The sequence below is a fragment of the Poromitra crassiceps genome (genome assembly GCF_964638095.1).
Source record: "Poromitra crassiceps genome assembly, chromosome: 3".
NCBI classification, from domain to species: Eukaryota; Metazoa; Chordata; class Actinopteri; order Beryciformes; family Melamphaidae; genus Poromitra; species Poromitra crassiceps.
In genome coordinates, this window is record NC_139625.1 from 71399253 (window position 1) to 71419912 (window position 20660).

At 41.4% G+C, this 20660-nt stretch overlaps 2 protein-coding genes and 1 long non-coding RNA gene across 3 annotated transcripts; 1 reads left to right on the forward strand and 2 right to left on the reverse strand.

Moving 5' to 3' along the window:
• Window positions 1-5971: 5971 nt before the first annotated feature.
• On the reverse strand, window positions 5972-8672 carry LOC310772681 (uncharacterized protein). Its single transcript, XM_083632544.1, has 5 exons — window positions 8543-8672; window positions 7346-7474; window positions 7072-7142; window positions 6800-6901; window positions 5972-6459 (listed from the first exon to the last, which is right to left on the reverse strand). The coding sequence occupies exons 2-5, from the start codon at window positions 7465-7467 to the stop codon at window positions 6125-6127; spliced, it is 630 nt and encodes a 209-aa protein (XP_083488670.1). The 5' UTR covers window positions 7468-7474; window positions 8543-8672; the 3' UTR covers window positions 5972-6124.
• Window positions 8673-11686: 3014 nt separating this feature from the next.
• On the reverse strand, window positions 11687-15523 carry LOC310772926. The gene is made up of 5 exons (XR_014552524.1): window positions 15400-15523; window positions 14822-14950; window positions 14597-14670; window positions 14333-14434; window positions 11687-13255 (listed from the first exon to the last, which is right to left on the reverse strand). It is a non-coding gene; the product is annotated as an uncharacterized lncRNA (long non-coding RNA).
• Window positions 15524-16106: 583 nt separating this feature from the next.
• LOC310774041 (dynein light chain Tctex-type 3-like) lies at window positions 16107-20292 on the forward strand. The gene is made up of 5 exons (XM_083634105.1): window positions 16107-16242; window positions 16788-16829; window positions 17384-17507; window positions 18273-18350; window positions 19456-20292. The coding sequence occupies exons 1-5, from the start codon at window positions 16120-16122 to the stop codon at window positions 19527-19529; spliced, it is 441 nt and encodes a 146-aa protein (XP_083490231.1). The 5' UTR covers window positions 16107-16119; the 3' UTR covers window positions 19530-20292.
• The last annotated feature ends 368 nt before the right edge of the window (window positions 20293-20660 follow it).

Below are 20660 nucleotides of genomic sequence, written 5' to 3' on the forward strand. Positions count from 1 at the left end.
TGCGCTGCTGGTTGCAGCTTCTTGCTGGTTGCAGCTTCTTGCTGGTCTTGATTTACTGCTGGTGGGCATCAGATATTCTAGCTTGCGTTTGCCAATCCTGTCCTGCTGTCTGGGTCTGTCTGGGTCAGTGTTGTATGCTGCTCTGCGTGCCCCCCCCCCTCAACTACACACTCCTCCTCCATGGGAGTGTCTCTGGGGCTTTCTGCTGCGTTTGCTCTGCACTGAAAAGTCCGCTACATCCAGCTTTTTTACAGCGTTCCGCGTGTATTTATCACCGGCTCCCATGCTTCCAGTTGAGAATAATAACAACTAATAACAAAATCATGCGGATGGGCTATCGCAGCGGACACAGAGGTGCTCAATTGTGGCAGCAGATTGGCTGCTGCAGGCACAGCTAACGTTATGCTTCATGCATATCGATGCATACGGATGCGATGCGATTTCCGTTTCCCCAACGACTTCTTCTCTATTTTTTCCTCGCCTTTCTGTAATCTGGAGAGCACTGTCGCCACCTAATGGGTCCCTAAAATAGCTTTTACACATTCAACAGCCACCATACTTTCACAGGAGATGGATCTGGCTTTGATGCACGTCCCACCATCAAAAAACGCAATTGATGAACATACTCGTCCTTGGCACTCTACGTTACTAAACCAATAGACCCTTCTCACGGGGGCCATTTTGTGTCGAGAAGCCAGGGTAAACACAGGTGCAAGCAAAACACTAATGAGGGTTTCCAAATTCCAATCATGGAAGTTGGAAACCCTCATTAGTGTTTTGCTTGCACCTGTGTTTACCCTGGCTTCTCGACACAAAATGGCCCCTGTGAGAAGGGTCTATTGACGAACATACTCGTCCATGGCACTCAATGAGTTGAGCAGGCATGTAATTGGCTTACAATGGAAAAGCAATGTGATAGGCTTACAATGGAGGTGTGTGGGGTGAGAGGTGAAGTGACGCTATGCTATTGGTTAAAAGAGACCAGGCGGCAAACAGCTGATTATTCAATGAAGCCCGGAAGTTGACAGGTTTATTTTGAGCGTGTGAGCAGATTTGAAGGGGTGGAGTGAACTGAGGAAGCGTAAAGTACAGATTATAGTCTTCCTGACTGAACTTTTGTTAGAACGTCATTAGAAGCAGATGAGGCAGGTCGAGGCAAAGTGGGTTCACCCAAAAGTAAATTACAATTACAACTCCTGGAATCAATTGAACAGATTGATATACAACAGTGTGAAAGGATCTGAGGGTGGATTTTTTTCCCTTCAATTGTTCAATTTATTGTTCTGAAATTGAAAGTGAAGGAGAGAGATCGTTCACCTCTTCCGCCACCAATTTCTCCCCTGCGCTCCTCTCTCCAGCTCTCTCTGTTCGGGCGGCTGTCCTCCAGATCCAAGCCGGTGGAGGAGAAGGACCGGCGGGGAGAGCCTCCCTCCGCCCTGGAGACGAACATGGGCGGAGCGGAGCCCAGGGCGCCGCCTCCAGGGGGTGCAAGGGGGCCTCGCTCTGGCACCTGCGCCTTACTGTGACTCCCCGAGAACAACACCCTGGGGTGGCCCGAAACAAGCAAAGCCAGAGTGCAACGAGGTTGAATCCCCGAACACTTCCCCTCGGGGATATGGGAACATGTGCAGTACCTTATATAGTTGAGTGGTGGGCAGTATCGTACAGCTCCTCTGTACCTTGTGTTCGAGCTGCACTAGGCAACATATTTATATATAAACAATCATTCATGCAACCTTTATTTATAGCATACTGTAAAACAGATGGACGTAGTGAGTGTGACATCCCTTGATTTGTGGACTCCTGTTTTGAAGCCTCAGGTTTGGCATTTTGGCCGCTGCCATCTTGTTTCTTTGGAGCCAGAAGTAACATTTGTAGCTATTTTTGGATGAGAGGGGGTTTCTCAGAGCCACAGCGCCTTCTGCTATTGGTCCGTGATCGCTGAGCTGCTGGACAGTTTCAGAAAAGGGAGGACTGAATCTACAGTAATTGCAGATAATCTATTGGTATAAACTAGCTTACATTGTATACAGTTAAATACACCTGTAATATTCAATCCCAAAAATCCCAGTTTTCCGATAAGGGCTTTATAGATAAAAAGATACCAATGAGTATCACGTCTCTTGAAGAGACCACCACCCAACCCTATCATATGAAATACAATGATGTGTACCATAAGCCTCACCATTATAGGCTACAATACAAGGCAATAGGGTACTGCAGGGATGATGTATTTTTGTAGGCTTAACCAGAAACCGCTGCCATGTTGGTTATTAGCGGGGGAAAGGCTATGGGATTTTAGAATCGGGATTTCGGTTAAATGCATGAAATAATTAAACTGACGCTGCCAGATGGATGGGTTTGTTTCACATTCTGTTTCACATTAGATCTCGCGAGAGAATCCAGCTTGGCTTGCAAGGTTACGAAATAAGGTCTGTGGTTAACAAAAGTTTATGGGAGTGGAAATTTATCTTCAGCAGGATAATCTTCACAAACGAGGACCACTTTTATTTAAACGTTTTCTGAAAATTGTGTAAAAAAAAAGGCAAAAAAAGCAAAGCACATTTACACTTCCAAAGTCATAAAAGTGGTCCAGGTTTGTGAAGATTATCCTGCTGAACACAAATGTCCACTCTCATAAACGTTTGTTAACCACAGACCTTATTTCATGCATTTAACAGAAATCCCCATTCTAAAAGCCCATTCACTTTCCCCTTACGAACTGAAGTGCTACTTCCAGACTAATTCCTGCGGTGCTCTATACACCCGCTGTCTTATCAGTCTAAATCTAAAAATGAAATGTTGGTGTCAACCAGGTCTGGACTCTGATCCTCCCACAGATCTCATCTCTTTGGTTTAAAGCATGACAGAGTGGCCGGCTAGGTGAACACGCACGAGCTGTGAGACATTCACTGACCTCACCGCACACAGGACTTCTGGGTATTGTAGTTCACTTTCCTCTCGCTGTCATTTGGAGCCGTGAAACGTTGCCCAGTGTAGCTTCAAATCAACCACTACACTTCAACCACTATCTCTTCACAAGTGACCTAGACTATTTATTGACTATTTTCACCAATGTATTATCAATATCGCCATGTTGCTGTGGGTAATGATTAGTTACTGATTTTATGGTTTTTTGAATTATAGATGTGTGGTTGTGTGGCACATATTTTCCTAGCCTGTAGCTGAGCCTCAAGGTGTGTCTGTCTGAGAGTGACTTTTCAAACTGTGAGGATGTAAATATAATTTATTGTGAAAATATCCTAAAGCACATTTGCACTTTGTAATGTAATCTGTACGTGTTTGAAGGAAACACATTAATTTTTATATATTGATATGATAATCTCATTTAAATTACTCCTATATTACTTTTTTTATTATTTGGATTTTTGTGATACCAGTAAAGAGTTTTGATACAAAGCTGTTTGATTGATTTTCTGATTATTATTATTATTTTATATCCAAGAGTTGTTTGAATACCATTATTTCAGACATCCCTGTGTGTTATAATAAATCTGATGAACGTTGACACTTTCCATCAGAGTGAAGTTGTCAGTGCACAGGTTCTTCTTATGACAGGTCATTTCAGTACATCTTAATGGGCTTTGTGGGTGTACTGTGATTTATTTCAGTTCCTAACATTACACACACAAATAATCCTTTCCTCTATATGAAGGTACAGAGGATCCACATATCCCCTAGCCTGGGTAAACCCAGCCTCCATGTGACCTCTTTGTGCCATCAGTCACGAAGACAGGTCACGTTGAAGGCTGGGTTTACCCAGGCTACATATCCCCGTGATCCACATTTCAGTTGTTTGTAACACTTCACAGGTGTCTGCAGATTAAAAAAGCCTTAAATTAAAATGTATAAGGCCTTAGAAAAGTAGGAAATGTTCCTTCTTACAATGCAATGTGTCTGTCTCAAGTCAACTCCCCCCCTTCCACCATTGTATGCTTTCCCACACAATTGGATTTAATGTCCCTTAACAATGTTGTCCATTCTCTTATAAGTTTCACAGCTTTCATAAGCTGTGTATGTTGAGAAATAGACTTGTATTGCTAACTTTGTTTCTTAATGTTGGTTTTTAAATTCTTAAATCAGTTCCAGATAGCAGGGCTAGATAACCTGAAACATCTATTGTACAGTCTCCTGGGTATTTATAGGCAGCCGCAGGTAGTACTTAATTAGAAAGCTGCACCTCTAAATTACTTTAATCACCTCTGCTAGTTCACAGTATAACCAAAGAACTTACAATGACAAGAAATTAAAACTAATCGGTCAGTCCATTCCAACATCAGCGTGCAGCAGCAGAGCCTCTGACATTTTTGGACTGAATACATCATACGACCTACAAAGTGCCGTACAAAAGTACCTCTACAAAATGGCCTGTGCTAAACAATGAAAAGATATTATAAATATGCATATTATTATAACTATTTACTTATTTATAACATTTATGAAATAATCAAAGCAGATATTTGTAAAAAATCATAATTCACTTTATTAAACAAGTACTTTCAAATCATTTGGTAGATTTTAAACTTCCCTAAAGAAAGCTCAACAGAGGCTCTACAGGAAATAGTCCAGAAAGGCCAACCTTCCCACTCAGCTCCTAATCAGCTTTTACAGAAGCACCCTATTAGAGAGTATGCTCTGCCAATGTGCCGCAGTGTGGTGTGCCTGCTGGCCTGCTGCACTGCTGAGAAACGTGAGGATTTGGTCCGGGTCGCAAAAACAGCACAGAACATTGTGGGAACTGTCAGCAACATCAGTAAGGAGTGAGACTCCCCCTGTATAAATAAAGGTTAAAATATATATACAATAATAATAATGATAAACTTGAATGACCGCACGGCGGTTATATGCCTCAACAAGTGAGCAGTCGACATCCATGTCTGTCCAGACGTGAGCCAAATGTGAAGAAATTCCATCAAGGTGTTACTGAGATATGGCCTTACCGAGGTTGAAAATGGCGTTTGTGAGGTCACAGTGACCTTGACCTTTGACCACCAAAATGTAATCAGTTCATCCTTGAGACCAAGTGGACGTTTGAGGCAAATTGGAAGAAATTCCGTCAAGGCGTTCCTGAGATATCACGTTAACGAGCTTGCAAATGGTATTTGTGAGGTCACAGTGACCTTAACCTTTGTGCTTTGACCACCAAAATCTAATCAGTTCATCCTTGAGTCCAAGTCGATGTTTGAATCAAATTGGAAGAAATTCCATTAAGGCGTTCCTGAGATATCGCGTTAAATAACTTGGAAATGAGGTTCGTTAGGTCAGTGACCTATGAGGTTCGTTAGGTCAGTGACCTTGAACTTTGGCCTTTGACCACCAAAATATAATCAGTTAATCCTTGAGTCCAAGTGGACGTTTGAGGCAAATTTGATGAAATTCCGTCAAGGCGTTCCTGACATATCACGTTAACGAGCATGACACAAGCGGTCGTGAGGTCACAGTGACCTTGAAGTTTGACCTTTGACCACCAAAATATAATCTGTTCATTCTTGAGTCCAATTGGACGTTTGAGGCAAATTCGAAGAAATTCCATCAAGGCTTTCCTGAGATATCGCATTAACGAACTTGAGAATGGCATTCGTGAGGTCACAGTGACCTTGAACTTTGACCGCCAAAATCTAATCAGTTCATCCTCGAGTCCAAGTCGGCGTTTGTGGCAAATTTGATGAAATTTCCGTGAAGGCGTTCCTCAGATATCGCGTTAACGAACATCGGACGGACGGACGGACAGACAACCCAAATCCATAATGCCTCCGGCCTGGCTATCCCTGGCGGAGGCATAAAAAGAGGACCCGACCCACCCAGGTCACAGTCTGTTTGTCCATTTGCCATCGGGGAAGAGATACAGCACCATCAAAACCCGAACAAATGAACCAAAGTATACCCCACAGCTGCTGAGGACTAAAGACTGTAAATACACCCCCCCCCCCCCCCCCCCCCCATTGCTGCTAATGCACTTGACTCCATTGCTGCTAAAACACTTGACTTGTTTGCTGTGGAAGACCTTTTTATTATCTTGTTTGGATCTTTGTCATCTAGTGTTTACCTTGTTCTCTATTGCTGCTGGTCACTTAAAGTTACTAAACATAATTTCATTGTATGCCTAGAATGACGAATAAAGTGTCTTGTGTCTTATACTGGTCGTCTTCTGCCGGTTCAGTTCCCTCACTTTTGCTTTCAGCTTGCACACCTGTGACTGTAAACTCCTGATCTTCATCTTCAGGACACGTTCCCTGGCAGCAGCTTCAAGGTCTTTTGTCAACGATGTTTGTGGCACCGCTGGTGGCACGAACAGTGGCAACATTGGTGCCAGTGGTCTCAGGGGCTTTGAAGGTCCTGCTATAGCAGCAGGTGTGCTGATATGAATAGTGGGTTGTTGAACACCTGGTGGAATGGGTGAGCCTGGATTTGATGGCTGAAGAACAATGATCATGGTGCCTGTAAAACAAACAATATGAACGAAAATCACTTTACAGCAAAACAACAAAGTATTACGGTGCAAACACACTGGAAACGGAAGCGGTGCCGTGTGTAAATTCAACTCGAGCAGGTGCACAACTTGTACTGACAGACTTCATAGACGAAGAAACTATCGCTGCAGGCCGCGAGCAGTGTGACCGGTCTAATCTGTTAACAAGGGCACCGAAATGAAACTGCCTGCGCTTCCAGACGCTTCGCCTTGCTACCGCGTCGCTTCCATTTCCACCTACCACGGTCTGGAAGCAGGAGTGGAGGTGTACCTACCACGGTCTGGAAGCAGGAGTGGAGGTGTACCTACCACGGTCTGGAAGCAGGAGTGGAGGTGTGTGAGGAAGGGCGGCTTGTCCTGCTGGGCCAGGACGCGATTCTCCACCATGGTGCACTCCACGTCGTCGTCGTCCTGTGTGGTTGCACCGTTACTATCACTTTAACAGACAATAAGACTTCCACTCTAAAATGGATCATGTGATAGGCACACTAAAATAAATCTAGTGACTGAGCTTTCACTCTAAAGGGAGGCTATGACTGTCATCTCAAAGTATCCCTGTATTTATACAATGAGAATCTTACGCTTGTTTAAATCCAGTTGGGTAGCGGCGTTAACCCTTGTAGGCACTGCATTCCATTTCAATCCCGCATGGCTACAAGAGAATGAGATAGATAGATAGATAAATAGATAGATAGATAGATAGATAGATAGATAGATAAATAGATAAATAGATAGATAGATAGATAGATAGATAGATAGATAGATAGGACAATTAATTTTAGTCTGTACATTGCACGTGTTTAACAGGAGAGAAATCGTACATAATAAATAAGATTGTGATGTTTTTTCACATACACATCAGATGGCCTCTTGAACTGGCTCAGGTGGAAATGTGCACTGCACACCCTGTAGGTCCGATGGAGCCGCTCAGCGCTTATCCCTGCCAAAGATGCATTGTTGAGAATCTGCACCCACATGCCACACCTGTCAAAGGCAGTATTATTATTATGCATTTAATTATTCGTTCATTTTAACTTGTAGGCTACATTTTGTTCCCCTTTATTATTATTTCTTCCGATTTTTTCCCCAAAGCCTAGGACTACATTCAAAAGGGGGGGGGAAACACTGAGGAAAGGTTTAGGCTAAATGTTAACAGGTGTAAATAATTAGATCATTCTAATGTAGCAGTTTCTGTTAGATAGCAAGGTGCTACTTGTATAATTCTAACCACCAGGATCCCCCCACATAACTTGGGACAGGGAAATTCAAAAATATCATTAATGTAGTGAAGTGGGTTCATCTAGACAGACCAGGGCTTTTCAAAGTCTTACTGTGGGCCTCCCCTCGGGGATGTTCTCACACGGGCATGTGACTCTCAATGGAACTGGTTCCCTTGTATTTATTGATGATGTGACTGCTGACAACAGCAGAAGGGTGAATTCTGAAGTCGGGCATCTACTCATATTCAGCCAAATCCTTCAGAACTCATTGGACGATTGATGATTATGTTAATTTGTCCAATTACTTTTGGCCCCTTAAAATGTAATGTAATTCCTACACCGTTCACCTGATTTGGATGTAAATTACCCTCAAATTAAAGCTGGAAGTCTGCAGTTAAAGCTGATTGTTTCATGTCAAGTCCAGTGTGGTAAACTGTTCAGAGCCGAAATTATGAAGATTGTGTCCAATGTCCAAATAGCCTATTATGGACCTACTGTATCTCTTAACCAAATCACATAGATTTAAGCGATGTGATCTCCTTTTGATAACTAATGTAATATTAGTACTTAGCCTGGCTCCTCCAGACCTTCGAAATCATGCGCACTCCACAGAGTTGAGTTTTAGAGTTGACAGTTCAGTGTGAATATCAGGCTAATAACTAGCGTTCATGTATTTGTTCACTTCCATTCACTGAGCCTCCTCTGAAAGTGTTTGGCCTGGAGCCCCCTTAAAAGATCAGAGAGCTAGACCGTTTCCCTTCATGTTTCAGGACAGGTTCAATCATAAGCTAGCGCTAGCATAGCTCCCACATGGAAAGACTGAATAAATTACCTTTCAGGTTCTTTGGGGAAACGATGAAAGGCATGTTCTTTACTGTTTGGATTGCTCGTACAGCCGCTTGCCGAGCATTGTTTCTGTTTTCTACTCCCCTTCGCTTTGGTCACGACTGTTACGGCATCTGTCATGGTTCTATTCTATGACGTTGTTGTGTTGTACGGACGGCTTTTTCAGTCCAAGATGGCGGCAGTACGGACGACGTTTTCAGTCCAAAATGGCGGCAGTGCTACACAGGACCTCTGGGTATTGTAGTTCACTTGAAACGTGCGAAGTTGTGTGTGTGTGTGTGTGTGTGTGTGTGTGTGTGTGTGTGTGTGTGTGTGTGTGTGTGTGTGTGTGTGTGTGTGTGCGTGTGCGTGTGCGTGTGCGTGTGTGTGTGCGCGTGCGTGCGTGTCTGAGAGTAACTTTTCAAACTGTGAGGATGTAGCTAAATAATATAATTTATTGTGAAAACATCCCAAAGCGCAATTTGCACTTTGTAATGTAGGCTACCGTAGGCTAATCTGTAGGCTACATGTTGGACATCCCTGTCTGTTATAGAAATTATGTTGTAGGCTACCCTTTCCATCAGAGTGAAGTTGTCAGTGCACGTCAGGTTCTTCTTAAGATAGGTCAGTTCAGTAGGCTACATCTTAATGGGCTTTGTGGGTGTGCTGTGATTTATTTAAGTTCCTAAGTTACACTAGCTAAAAAAAAATCCTTTCCTCTAGGCTATATGAAAGTAGGCTACCTGGATCCAACACTTCAGTTGTTTGTAACACTTCAGGTTCAGATTAAAAAGCCTTAAATTAAAATGTAAGGCCTTAGAAATATCAAAATGTTCCTTTTCACCATGCATTAGGCTACTATGACAGTATGAGGCAATTTCCCCCCTAAAACACAACAGAGTCCAGTCTTCATGTTAGAGCAGATGTGGAATCTAAAGACAAATGAAGCAGCCGTGATACCAAAGAAGATGGAAAGACTGAAGGACAATCTTGTTTATGGAACTGGTTTAAATGTATGAATGAGTGAAGGTTTAGATGGAAAGACTGAAGGGCAGTGTGGATGGAATAAGCTATTTATCAATCAATCTCTATCCTTTTTATCCTTTTCTTTTACAAGCAAGATTGTTTTTGCTCGAGAAACCCGTTTTCTTCTGCAGGCCTGAAAAGCCACGAAGAATTCATCAGATCATTTCCAGGTCAAGTTTGGGAATCGCATAAAATGTGTGAAAAGGTTTGGCTCAGTCACACATGAGTGTTGTACATGTGACACATATATGAGCACAAATTTGATGGAGTAGTGGACCCGCATTCACTTCACATTATGAAGAATACTGTATTGAAATAAAGGCATGGTGGGATATTTTTATTACATAGGCTAAGTTTTTTTTTTATCATGAATATGTGAGTAAACGTCGATTATCAAGTCCAACATTTACAGAGCAAGTGCACTACATGTTTTCACTATTACATTCCAGTGCTTTTTTGTTGTATATTAATACGTACAAATTCTGGAAAAATAAATGAAAATGGCTTAATGGTAAACCCCTAACGCCATTTGAATAACAAGTCTAGGTCAAAACCTAGTAGCCTACAGTATGTCTGGACCGTGTGTGATGGGTTTATACTAACACTAGGGCCATTGAATATGGAGGATTGTTGAGCTTTGGTACCTTGAAAAACATTGTTTCCAATCCAGCCAGTCCTCCAGCTTGGCGAAGTAAAAGAACAGTTCACCCAAAAATGAACATTCTGTCATCTACTCCCCTCATGCCAGTTGAAACAGAGGTGAAGTTTGTCCATATAACACACAGGGATGCACCGATATGAAAATGTTGGCCGATATCGATATTAACATTGCTGTTATGGCCGATAACCGATATTTACTGATGTCAATATGATCTGTATAAAACCACATTTCTATGATAAAACAATTGTGTACATACTGAAAAACACATTTAAACACTGTGAATTTGAAAAAGTAATGCTTGTCTTTATTGCCAACACATTTGAAGAAAAAAAACATAAACCATAGATTTACCACATTGTTTCCTCTCAAAGTGAAAAATGTGGCCGATACGATAACCGATATTAACAAAATGACTAACATCAGCCGATACTGATATGATTGCCAATATATCGTGCATCCCTAGGAAGCACTATTCTTGTGTGTGGGGAAAGTCCTTGAACTACACAGCACTTTCAGTGAGCAGTGTCCTGATGAAACATGTACTGCACTACACAGACACTGGACAGGAACATTGAACTGAAACAGGGCTGCAACCAGTGGTGTAATGTAACAAACAAAGTAATAATACCTCGTTACAGTTCTTAAGTAGCCTATTTTTGGAGAGAATCTGTAGGATTTCTGTCAACATTCACTTTTAGGCTACTCCACTACATTTCCTAAATAAAATGGATACTTTTACTCGATTGCATTTCCCCTAAGCGTCTTAGTTACAAAGTAAGACATACAGAGCAAAAACATAACCTGCCACCAACTGTTGGCCGGTGTTGTGCCAAAAAGTCATACCCTGCTAAAAAGTGATTGCTAAGAAGTGATTGTCTGCCAAAAAGTGATTAACTGCCAAACAGTGATTGCTGTCTGCAGCGCAGCCTGTTAAAGCTGTTTTGCCAGGCCTGTGTCAATATTATACAGTAGTATTGTTAGCAATGTATATGTGTTTGTATGTCTACTATCCTTGTTTAGGTCCATTTGGAAACTAGACTATAATAAACATGATTTATGGATGGTTAGGCTATATGTATATATACAGTATATATATTAGGCTATATTTTTGGCAGCTAATCACTTTTTGGCACAACACCTGGACTCTGGTGGTGGTAGGCCTAATAAAAACAAACAAAACAAGTTCAAACCTTTAAGCCCACGGTGCCACTTCCCGTATGCCGCCCCACCAAATGTCCTGTGATGAACAATGAAAATATTTTATAAATATGCATATTATAACTATTTACTTATTTATATTTATGAAAGAATCAAAGCATAAATTTGTAAAAATTCAGAATTCCATTTATTAAACAAATTCTTTCAAATAATCATGGGTAGATTTAGAACTTCCCTAAAGAAAGCTCAACTGAGGCTCTTCTTCCAAAGGAAATAGGCCAAACCAGCCAATCTTCCCACTCAGCTTTTACAGAAGCACCAGAGCAGTGGTTCTCAAACCGTTTCAGGTCAAGAACCCCTAAACTAACACAAATTAGACCACGGTCATGGACCCCCATTTGAGACGGTTTTTGCTTTTAGATGTTTTATTACAGAAAGTATATGAAACCCATGACCAAAATAGTCATACATTCTGTCATTGTGTTACTATGGATGGAATTATAGTGAAAATAAATGATCCCCTTTTGCTGGGGACCCCCTGCAACCCCCTCAAGGACCCCTGGGGGTCCCTGGACCCCACTTTGAGAACCACTGCAGCATAGAGTATGCTCTGCCAATGTGCCGCAGTTAGTCTAGGCATTTTACACAAATACGTATGTGGGTCAACCTCACACTAATTGCAACAAAACCAAACTCAACTGATTTTGTATCCTCAATATGTCCTCAATGAAGGAAAAAAAGTGTTAAGGAAATGTATGAAGGGAAAGTTTTGAAAATGACCTAAATATGATGGTAGCCTATGGAAGCCCTTTTTCTTTTTTTTTAATGTGCCATAAATCTCATCACTTATATCCTGTATGTGTTTTTTGCTTCAAGGAGAGAAAAAAATAAATAAATAAAATGTTAAAAAATAAATAAACGTTTTTGGTAGCATCATATGGGTCATTTTCAAAAATTTCCCTTCATACATTTCCTTAACACTTTTTTTCCTTCATTGAGGACATATTGAGGATACAAAATCAGTTGAGTTTGGTTTTGTTGCAATTAGTGTGAGGTCAAGTGACATTTTTACTGGACTAAGTGTGGTGTGCCTGCTGACTGCTGCACTGCTGAGAACCGGGAAGATTTGGTCCGGGTTGCAAAAACAGCACAGTGGGAACTGCAATCCCAAACTTGAACACAGGCTAGCAACATCAGTAAGGAGTGAGACTCCCCCTGTATAAATAAAGGCAAAATAATAATTAACAAAAAAAAGAGAACACGACCCACCCAGGTCACAGTCTGTTTGTCCCTTAGCCATCGGACAAGAGATACAGCACCATCAAAACCCGAACAAATGAACCAAAGTATACCCCACAGCTGCTGAGGACCAAAGACTGTAAATACACCCCCCCCCCCCTCCATTGCTGCTAAAACACTTGACTTGTTTGCTGTGGAAGACCTTTTTATTATCTTGTTTGGATCTTTGTCATCTAGTGTTTACCTTGTTCTCTGTTGCTGCTGGTCACTTAAAATTACTAAACATAATTTAGTTGTATGCCTAGAATGACGAATAAAGTGTCTTGTGTCTTATACTGGTCGTCTTCTGCCGGTTCAGTTCCCTCACTTTTGCTTTCAGCTTGCACACCTGTGACTGTAGACTCCTGATCTTCATCTTCAGGACACGTTCCCTGGCAGCAGCTTCAAGGTCTTTTGTCAATGATGTTTGTGGCACCGCTGGTGGCACGAACAGTGGCAACATTGGTGCCAGTGGTTTCAGGGGCTTTGAAGGTCCTGCTACAGCAGCAGGTGCGCTGATATGAATAGTGGGTTGTTGAACACCTGGTGGAATGGGTGAGCCTGGATTTGATGGCTGAAGAACAATGATCATGGTGCCTGTAAAACAAACAATATGAACAAAAATCACTTTACAGCAAAACAACAAGGTATTACGGTGCAAACACACTGGAAACAGAAGCGGTGCCGTGTGTAAATTCAACTTGAGCAGGTGCACAACTTCATGTCTGGCTGCGCTGCACACAATCACTTGCGGCTCACATCAAAAACAGACCAGACGAGGAAACTATCGCTGCAGGCCGCGAGCAGGACGTGTGGGTATATGCAATAATATCGATACAGCAATATATCGTGATATTTTTTCCTGCAATACTATCGATATCTCAGAAAAATATCGTGATATATCGCCATATCGATTTTTTTCACAGCTGTTTGTTCAGTGACAGTGACACAATAAGAATACTTTTTATTTCAGTGCGTTCAGTAACACACTCAACACTCAGTAGTTTTGACTAAATTTTTGTACCAAGTTATCAATATAAAGTGATGTACATATTATTACACTACCTGGGTGGTACACAGCGAGTTGTATTTTCAGCTCTATTTTTAAATTTTCCATAAATTATGTAGAGTATTGTTAACAGTATTGTTATAAATATCAACATAACCAGCCAACAGATACCAAAGCCGGTGGGCTTATAAGGAAACGATATGGAAAGAGCGTAACTCGAACTGGTTAAAAGTGACTATTGCGGCGTTTTGAGCCAGAACACTACGTTAGCAAACGTAGCACCCAAGCTAAGGGCAGATTGTATTCACTCTAATATTAAATATTGTATTATCGTCCGCATACGTGAGCGTTGACAACCATAAAGTCTGACGTCAGCTCCCGTTTCTAGTGCGTGAGCACATTTAAGAGTTTGAGCTCAAAATAAGGTTATTTGTCAACAAAATACAGTGGCGAACACTTTGGCTAATTAGCAGAGCAGGAAAAAACACGGCTACACATGAAATAGCTTAAAAATTACCAAACTGACTGGAGGGGGGCTTTAAGAAGGGCGCCGCAATGAAACTGCCTGCGCTTCCAGACGCTTCGCTTCGCCTCGCTACCGCGTCGCTTCCATTTCCATGTACCTACCTACCATGGTCTGGAAGCAGGAGTGGAGGTGTACCTACCACGGTCTGGAAGCAGGAGTGGAGGTGTGTAAGGAAGGGTGGCTTGTCCTGCTGGGCCAGGATGCGATTGTCCACCATGGTGCACTCCACGTTGTCGTCGTCCTGTGTGGTTGCACCGTTACTATCATGTTAACAGACTGCCACTCTAAAATGGATCATGTGATAGGCACACTAAAATAAATCTAGTGACTGAGATTTCACTCTAAAGGGAGGCTATGACTGTCATCTCAAAGTATCCCTGTATTTATACAATGATAATCTTACGCTTGTTTAAATCCAGTTGGGTAGTGGCGGCGTTAACCCTTGTAGGCACTGCATTCCATTTCAATCCCGCATGGCTACAAGAGAATGAGATAGATAGATAGATAGATAGATAGATAGATAGATAGATAGATAGATAGGACAATTAATTTTAGTCTGTACATTGCACGTGTTTAACAGGAGAGAAATCGTACATAATAAATAAGATTGTGATGTTTTTTCACATACACATCAGATGGCCTCTTGAACTGGCTCAGGTGGAAATGTGCACTGCACACCCTGTAGGTCCGATGGAGCCGCTCAGCGCTTATCCCTGCCAAAGATGCATTGTTGAGAATCTGCACCCACATGGCACACCTGTCAAAGGCAGTATTATTATTTTATTATTATTATTAATAAGCATTTAATTATTAATTCATTAATTTTAACTTATAGGCTACATGACCATATTAGAATGAACAAGAACTGCTGATAGGAAGAAAAAACAAACAACGGATTACATTAATAAAGGGTGGAACACGAGGGAGTTTAGGCTTAATTAACAAACAGGTGGAAATAATTAGATATTTCTAATGTAACTTATCTTAGCCTTCTGTTAGATAGCAAGGTGCTACTCTTATAAATCTAAACCAGGATCCCAGACCCCCACAGAACTTGGGACTGGGAAATTCAAGGATTTCATTAACGTTAGATTTCTCTCTAATAACGATCTGAGTTCATAGACTGACAGTTTCCCTAGTTTTTCAGGTTCAATCATAAGCTAGCGCTAGCATAGCTCCCACTTGAAAATACTTTGAATAAATTACCTTTCAGGGTCTTTGGGGAAACGATGAGAGGCATGTTGTTTACTGTTTGGATTGGTTCTACAGCCGACTGCCGAACATTGCTTTCTGTTACTCCCCTTCGCTTTTGTCACGACGGCGTCTGTCATGGTTCTATTCTATGATGGTGTTATCCGGCGTTTTTCAGTCCAAAATGGCGGTAGTGCTACATTTCTGGATATTTCCGCAGGATGGCATGTCCCGCCCTAGTCCCGCCCTGCTCTGCCTCTGATTGGCTTACCCCGATATTTTATCATAACCTTAACCAATAATCACTCTTCATGCCTAAACTCACCCGGACCCAACCAATCATCACTCCTCATGTCTACCCAATCAGAGGCAGAGTAGGGTGGGACACCCCCCCCCCCCCCCCCCCCCAAAAAAAGCCCACCGCAGTGCTATCTAGCGGCGGTTGTCAAAAAAGCATGTTGGAAAGGCTCCGAAACACTAGTTGATGTGTTACGTTTAGAGGTTATAACATGGCATGGTTTCACACTGTAAATGCAATACGCATTTAAGCTAAATTAGTAGCATTTAACATTAGAAATTAAAATCATAAAATAATAGCGGAACATTTTAAAACGGAAGCTATCTCTTACCGGCAGGTGGCAGCAGCTAGCTAAAGCCTCCTTGCCTCCTCTGCTTGAGTTTGCTCTTTGCTAGCGGTCGTTGACGCCGTTTGACAGCCAGCAGGAAGTTCAGTGCATGACAGTCTTTCAAACAACAGTCGCTTGTTTTTATTTTCTAGTGGATAGCTGCAGTATAAAAACTCGCAGCTTGTACCGGCGGTGGACAGCAAGAATGGAGGAATATCACCATGGCAACGAGGTTTGAACCTGACCTGTCTTTGATTTTGATTTATCACTTTAGCTTGCTAGTTAGCTAGCCACTCCTATGTTAGCATCATTATTTTGGGATATAGGCTACATGTAAATGATGATAACGGCGAAAATTCACGAAAATATTCCTACATGGAATTATAATGTGTATGTGATAATGTTACTCAATCAGGTTAATTATCATGGGGTTTATAGTGGCTTTATTGATGTGAGGTGTTTGCATCCTATGGCATCACTGTGATGTAGCCTATGTTCCAATGATTCCAGGCAAGTGTGTCTGTGATACTCGCAGTCGCGTGTTTATAGTGGCCATATGATATGTTATCCTTATCTCCTATATAGGATCACACAATAATATAGGATTACTGTATTTTAAACGTCTCATTCTGTTGTACCATTGCATTACAGTTTGGCTTTGATCACATATATTTATTTAGAGCTGCCCTGTAGTAGAGAAAGCTGTTTGCCAACATTAAGGTGTTTGAGTTGTGCAAATTCTTTATGGATTTGTCTGTTTGTTGTTTCCCATTTCAGGGCTCATTCAACCCAGAGGAAGCAGAAAACACTGTCAAGGAGGTAACATATCAGCCAAATCTGTACGATGATATACGTCTAACTCTGCAGAAATAGTTCCTTTTCTTAGCAAACACTGGCAATAACAATCCCATATGATCCCATTTCCCATATCATCATTTGAATGTGAAATATGGTAAAAAGTTGACAACCAAGGACTTTGGGAAAAGTTGGAAGTTTAAATAATTGATCACAAATAATTGATCACAAAAGAAAAGTTGGAAGTTAAAGAAAGGGGGGTTAAATAAAATCTTGATAAAACTATTGTATTCTGTTGTGTTCTACTGCATTCTATTCTACTCTATTCTCCAGCAGCTTTTATGGGAAGTGTTTTTAGCTCTGTGATCCAATCCCCTTGGGTGATGTAGCAACCAGTGACTACCGCATGACTGTAAATAATACTGCACCGTTATCTAATGCTCTCTCTCCCTCTCTCTGGTGTGTGTGTGTGTGTGTGTGTGTGTGTGTGTGTGTGTGTGTGTGTGTGTGTGTGTGTGTGTGTGTGTGTGTGTGTGTGTGTGTGTGTGTGTGTGTGTGTGTGTGTGTGTGTCTCTCAGTGTATTGAGAATGTCATAGGTGGAGTCGACTACAGCCAAAGTCTGGTGAACAAATGGACAGCAAGTATTGTGGAGCTTTCCCTCACACAGCTGGTCAAACAGGGGAAACATTACAAGTACATTGGTATGTTGTGTGTGTGTGTGTGTGTGTGTGTGTGTGTGTGTGTGTGTGTGTGTGTGTGTGTGTGTGTGTGTGTGTGTGTGTGTGTGTGACCTCGGAAAGACTGCTTTTAAGTTTTGTGCCCCGCATACTTAGAATCATTTACAGGGTTTGTTCAAGTACCATTCCCTTGTTCCCCTGGGACCTTTTCAGTCAGTGTATCAACTCTGGTTAACCATAATTGCACCTGTTTTAAATTATGTACTTGTGTGGATGAACTATGCGATGTAATGATGTAATGTGTGTCTTTGTTTGTTTATTAGTAATTTAATTGCCTCTTTCATGTTGTTTTGTGATTTTCTTAACTTGTAATCTCAAACAAAGCGAGAAGGTCTTGACAAAGATCCTTGAGATCAAAACGTTGCAAATAAAGAACCACTGATGGAGCCTTCTCTCTTTTTCCCAAGTTTTTCTTGGATGTGCGCATATTTTTTTACTTGTAATCTCGGCACCAGTGGAAAAGAGGGTCTCAACCCTCAGTGTGTCTTCCGAGAATTAAATAAGGTTGATTGATTGATTGATTGATTGATTGATTGATTGATTGATTGATTGATTGATTGAAACCAATTAGAAAATGCAGCAAAATCAACTTTTCCACTCGGGTTTGGACCAAAGAAAGCAAAATGTAGGTGTGATCATGAGCTTATCTGATGAACTGCTTTTCTGTCTTTGTGATTGTATGTGAAACATGTTTGCATCATCCTATGTCTGTGTCTGTTCTCCGTACAGTGACCTGTGCTGTGATGCAGAAAAGCGGCGCTGGCCTCCACACGGCCAACTCCTGCTATTGGGACACCACCATGGACGGTAAGCAGTGTCCACACTGAGAGCAGCTCGCCCATGTGTTGCCTTATCTGGACGAATGTGGGCGGGGCCCATCTGTGTTGTCTAGTTTTGAACAGGCAATTCATATTTCACTGTATTATCTTTCAATAATCCATGAATTCAAAAAGTAAAAAAAGATTTTGCACAGTGAACCTCCACTCTATATTCTATAATTCCATATAGATATGAAAACACTGGGAAGCTGTTATTACCTTCTGCAGGGCTCCTATGCAGGACTGGAAAGTCTGGAAAAATTGAAAATGAATTTGATCATTTCCAGGTCCTGAATAGTTTTGGAATTTGAGAAAATGTCTGGAAAACTATGGAAAATGTTGTGGTTCAGGTCCAATACACATATAATTCTAATGTTAAGATAGAGGGATGCTCTTATTACCCAGCCGCTGTCAGCATGCATTATATCAAATACACACCGAAATCAAATCCAGTCAAGAACACAGGGTCTGCCTGGAAAAATATGGAGTTTTAAAATGGAAAGCATGTAGGAACCCTGCCAATAATCTCACATATTCTGTTATTTGTCGCTGTGAAGAACAATCTTGGTAAATGGTAAATGGCCTGCATATATAGGGCTTTTATCCAAAGCTCTTTTACAATGAGTAGGTACATTCACCCATTCACACAGACATTCATACACCGATGGTGGCAAGTTACCACGCAGGGTGCTGGCACAGCCATCGGGAGCAATTTGGGGTTCAGTATCTTGCCCAAGGACACGTCGACATGCAGACTGGAGGAGGCGAATCACTGACCTCTTTTATCCAAAGTGATTAGTGGACGACCCGTTCTACCTCCTGAGCTACAGCCGCTCCCAATCTCCCATCCCCCACTCTTCATCTTTACAGTGATATGTATGACCCAGTTAGCAGGGGCAAGTGTCTATCTGCGTAAATCATATTGAACATCAGATAAAATCTTCCAAACAAATCAAGGTCTTGAAAAATAATGGCATTTTTTTATTGAAAATCTGTAGGAACCCTGCTTCTATGGAAAATAAGCTACTCTATTCTATTCCACACCACACAGTGTACTTGTCTTCTACATGTTGTGTTGTTTGGTTTCTTCACAGGGAACTGCACCGTGAGATGGGAAAGCCGCACCATGTACTGTGTGGTCAGTGTGTTTGCTGTGGCCATAGCGTAGGACACGCACACACACGCACACACGTAGGACTGGGCGATATGTTTTATATCAATATCACGATAATCATACAGATTTTTCTCAATATCAATATGGATCATGTATGCAAAATCACATTAAATCAAATTAATCTTCATCTCATTGAACCGAATGCTAATGTTAGGTGTGATGTTAAACAAAATAAAAATATTCAAATAATAATCCTACCATACCTCATGTTATCAGAGTTTTTAGGTCAAATTTGCTTGTCATCAATTTAGACAGTGTGTCACAATATTAAAATATCTTCATATCATTACGATATGATTCTACTGAAAGACTATAAATGACAATATTGAATGATCGCCCAGCTCTACATACAAGCACACTCAACCATAACCACCCTGAACGAGGAATGCCATGTGTTCCCGCAACCAGCAGGGGGCCACCAAGTGCCACAGTGTCCACAATTCATACAGCTGACTTTCTTTTTTCTTTTCTTCTGTTGAGCTGAAGTCAGTCCTGAATGTGACGGTTGTTCAGACACATGCATGGAATCTCAACTTGTTTTTGTATTTAACTTTTCTTTTCAGTGCAGTGCTTTGAAAAGGCCGTATGTGTCATTCACAGCTAAGTCATGTTCTTAAACTGCATGCTGCAGCTGTAAGCACAGGGTTCAATGCATATAGACATTTCATTATCTGTTTGTTATGCATGTTGTTATGGAGAGGATTGGGTTCGATTTTGGAACCAGAGGTCTTGGTCCCGGGATGGAAAGACAATAAACTTGAAGATTTGTGAACAAACACCAGCTTTCATTTGTTTGTTAAAAACGATAAGAATGGAAACCAAACTGTTCATCGCTTTCCAACTGTTGTGAGATGAAATATAACGGTAACAAACCAGGAGGAATAACATTTTTGGTATTGGTATTTTAATCTTTTCCCCAGGCCTATTCACATGATTTAGACTAGCGGATTTCCATGAGGTTTGGAAAATAAGAATGTGATATTTTCTCATCTTCTGCAGTTCTAGTCCAGATAAATTCTCTGGTTGCATCACACAAATCAGGGAAGTTAAACATGAACACTTCTTTAATCGATTGTTCCTTTGTTTGTTTTTGTTTCAGCATATCTGTGGTTCAAAAATTACAAC

Bases quoted from the DNA above. Each gene is read 5' to 3' on its own strand.
- LOC310774041 (XM_083634105.1), top strand. From the start codon at position 16,120: ATGACAGTCTTTCAAACAACAGTCGCTTGTTTTTATTTTCTAGTGGAT. The intron at 17,508-18,272 runs GTATGTTGTGTG...TTCTCCGTACAG, and splicing joins GAAACATTACAAGTACATTG to TGACCTGTGCTGTGATGCAG. The intron at 18,351-19,455 runs GTAAGCAGTGTC...GTTTCTTCACAG, and splicing joins TTGGGACACCACCATGGACG to GGAACTGCACCGTGAGATGG.
- LOC310772681 (XM_083632544.1), bottom strand. From the start codon at position 7,467: ATGTGGGTGCAGATTCTCAACAATGCATCTTTGGCAGGGATAAGCGCT. The intron at 7,143-7,345 runs GTATGTGAAAAA...ATTCTCTTGTAG, and splicing joins TTCAAGAGGCCATCTGATGT to CCATGCGGGATTGAAATGGA. The intron at 6,902-7,071 runs GTAAGATTCTCA...GCAACCACACAG, and splicing joins CCAACTGGATTTAAACAAGC to GACGACGACGACGTGGAGTG.